This window comes from Solanum pennellii, chromosome 8, assembly GCF_001406875.1.
Source record: "Solanum pennellii chromosome 8, SPENNV200".
NCBI classification, from domain to species: domain Eukaryota; kingdom Viridiplantae; phylum Streptophyta; class Magnoliopsida; order Solanales; family Solanaceae; genus Solanum; species Solanum pennellii.
In genome coordinates this window covers 7,182,083-7,184,881 of record NC_028644.1, presented here as the reverse complement: position 1 = coordinate 7,184,881, position 2,799 = coordinate 7,182,083, and the positions used below count along the sequence as shown (strand labels likewise).

The 2,799-nt window shown below is 37.4% G+C and overlaps 1 protein-coding gene across 1 annotated transcript; it reads right to left on the bottom strand.

The window, feature by feature from the left end:
- Nucleotides 1–1,770: 1,770 nt before the first annotated feature.
- Nucleotides 1,771–2,487, bottom strand: LOC107027463. The gene has a single exon (XM_015228626.1). It carries the CDS (start codon nt 2,485–2,487, stop codon nt 1,771–1,773), a length of 717 nt encoding a protein of 238 aa, XP_015084112.1.
- Between the last annotated feature and the right edge of the window lie 312 nt (nt 2,488–2,799).

Below are 2,799 nucleotides of genomic sequence, written 5' to 3'. Positions count from 1 at the left end.
TAGCCTTATGTTTGCAAATTGTTCCATCAGGATTGAGTTTTGTCTTGAAAATCCATTTCACACCAATTACCTTGCGAATTCTAGGTTTGTCAACAAGCTGCCAGGTTCCATTCTTCTCGATCATGTCTAGTTCTTCTTGCATAGCTCTCCTCCATGCCTGAGAGTCTTGTGCTTCTGCATAGCTTGTTGGTTCAGAGCTAACCAAGTTACACCGCTGGTAGACATCTTTTAAGGATCGAGTTCCCCTCATTGGTACATCATACACTAGTTCATCTTCTGAAAGTTGAGGCTGCTGTATTGAAAATGAATCAGAATAAGAGGTCTTCTGATTTTTCCAATCCCAAGCAGCTGCTTCATCAAACTTCACTTCTCGGCTGAGAATTAGTTTGTCTGATTTCAAACAGAAAATTATGTAACCTTTGGATGAACTATAGCCCATAAATATGCCTTTATGAGCCTTGTTATCCAGCTTACTTCTTTTTGTTTCTAGAACTCGATAATAACATATACACCCAAAGATTCTGAGATGGTGTATTGATGGTTTGTTCCCACACCAAGCTTCATATGGAGTCATGTCCTGCAAGGCCTTTGTAGGCAATATGTTCAGCAAATATACAGAGGTATTGACTGCCTCAGCCCAAAACTGATTTGGGATCTTTCTTTCGAGCAAAAGACATTTGGCCATCTCCATTATAATCCTGTTCTTCTTTCAGACACGCCATTTTGTTGTGAAGTGTATGGTAATGTCAATTGGCGTTCAATACTTGTGCTATTACAAAACTCCACAAATTGAGAAGAAGTGTACTCTCCTCCATTGTCAGACCTTAAAGCCTTAATACTAAGATTACATTGATTTTCTACTAAAACTTTAAATTGTTTTAAAACATCAAAGACTTAACTCTTGAGTCTTATGAAATAAACCCAGCACATTCTGGTGTAGTCATCAATAAAGAGGAGAAAGTATTTGTTACCACTCAGCGAATCTGTTTTCATTGGGCCGCAAACATCCGTATGAATGAGCTGAAGTTTCTAGTTAGCTCTTCGTACTTGATTTGCTTGAAATGGCAATTTTGTTTGCTTTCCCTGTTAGCAAGTTTCACAAACTTGAGCATTAGAAAGAAATTTAGTCATATTTTCCACTAGCTCCTTTTTTTTCATCTCAGCGATGCTTCTCAGATTGAAGTGACCAAACCTTTTGTGCCATAGGTTTGTACATGTTTGTGAAGTAATAGTGTAAGCCTGCTCAGTTATTTTCTCCCAATCAATTGAAAACATTCTGTTGCTCATCTTGACATAAAATAACTCTACTCCAGAAGGGTCAGAAACAACACATTCACGATTCTTAAAATGCAGAGAATAATTATTTTCAAGCATTTGTCCAACACTCAACAAATTTTGACTCATATCAGGTGTGTAAAAAACATCAGAAATAGTTTTGATACCTGATATTGTTGAGATAGACACTGTACCTCTGCCTTTGACTTCTACTGCCTCACCGTTTCCCACTTTTACTTTAGATTTGTAAGTATCATCTAGGAATTTGAACAGTTCAACATTATTGCACAAGTGATGTGTGCAACCACTGTCAAGAAGCCATGAATCAGAGGGTTCACTGATTGAAAAGTATGAAACTGCAAATAGTTGCTCTTCATGTGCATCGTCAGCTTCTGCTACTTGTGCTTGCAAAGCACCAGAGGCCTTTGCTCTTGATTTGCAGACCTTCGATACGTGTCCCGTCTGCTTACAGTTGCCACATATACCATCAACTCTCTACCAAAAATACTTCTCCAGATGTGTATTTCTTTTACAATGTTTGCAAGGAGGGAACTTCTGCTTCACATCTCCACTATTGTTTCCTCCATCATGCTTGCCCTTATTCTTTTGGTGTAATTGTTGCTTTCCTTTTTGCTTTTGTACAGATAAAGCTCTTTCAATGAACTTTTCCCGTCTCATAGTCCTCCTTTGCTCTTGTGCTTGAAGAACACTCATTAGTTCACCTAATGAAAGTTTGCTCAGGTCCTTGGATTCTTCAAGAGAGGAAATATTATATTCAAATCTCTCAGGAAGAGTCACAAGAACTTTCTCCACAATTCGTTTATTTGTAAATTCTTCACCAAAAAGTCTAATGTTATTAACAATTAATGAGATTCGATCAGCATACTTACTGATAGTTTCATCCTCCTGCAAATTCAAGGACTCAAACTCTCTTTTCAGGTTCAACACTTGCATTTGACGTGTTCTATCACTGCCTTGATATTCTTCTTTCAACCTATCCCAAGCCTCTTTTGCAGTTTTGCAAGCCATGATTCTGTAAAACACAGTATCTGCCACAGCATTCTGCATAAGCGACTTGGCTTTAGATTTCTTTGACTTCTCTTCGTTGTTGGATTTGATCTGAGCCAAGGTAGGATTTGCTGGTAGAGCAGCAAGTGGTTTTTCTTTCGTCACAGTTTCCCAAAGTTCATACGCTTCCAAAGAAGCTTGCATCTTCACAGACTAGATTTGGTAATTTTCACCAGTGAAAGTGAATGGTGGATTTAGAAGTAGGTTGTTGGATGCCATTTGTGTTGTAGGTTAAAACTTTTTTTTGTCCTGTAAGATCAACTAGAGGCTCTGATGCCACTGTTAGAACAAAAATACTCTAAAAACTGATTTGAAAAAATAAAAATAGAGTGAACTTATGAAATTCCTTGTGTATATTAATCTGCAGAAAGTCTGAATTTATACAAAGAAAAAACATAAACATTAAAACTAAAATAAGAACATGTGTCACTAACTACCATAAAAGGGGGCCACTAA

What these genes read in the sequence shown, in the direction of transcription:
- LOC107027463 (XM_015228626.1), bottom strand. Translation starts at nt 2,487, where the DNA reads ATGCAAGCTTCTTTGGAAGCGTATGAACTTTGGGAAACTGTGACGAAA.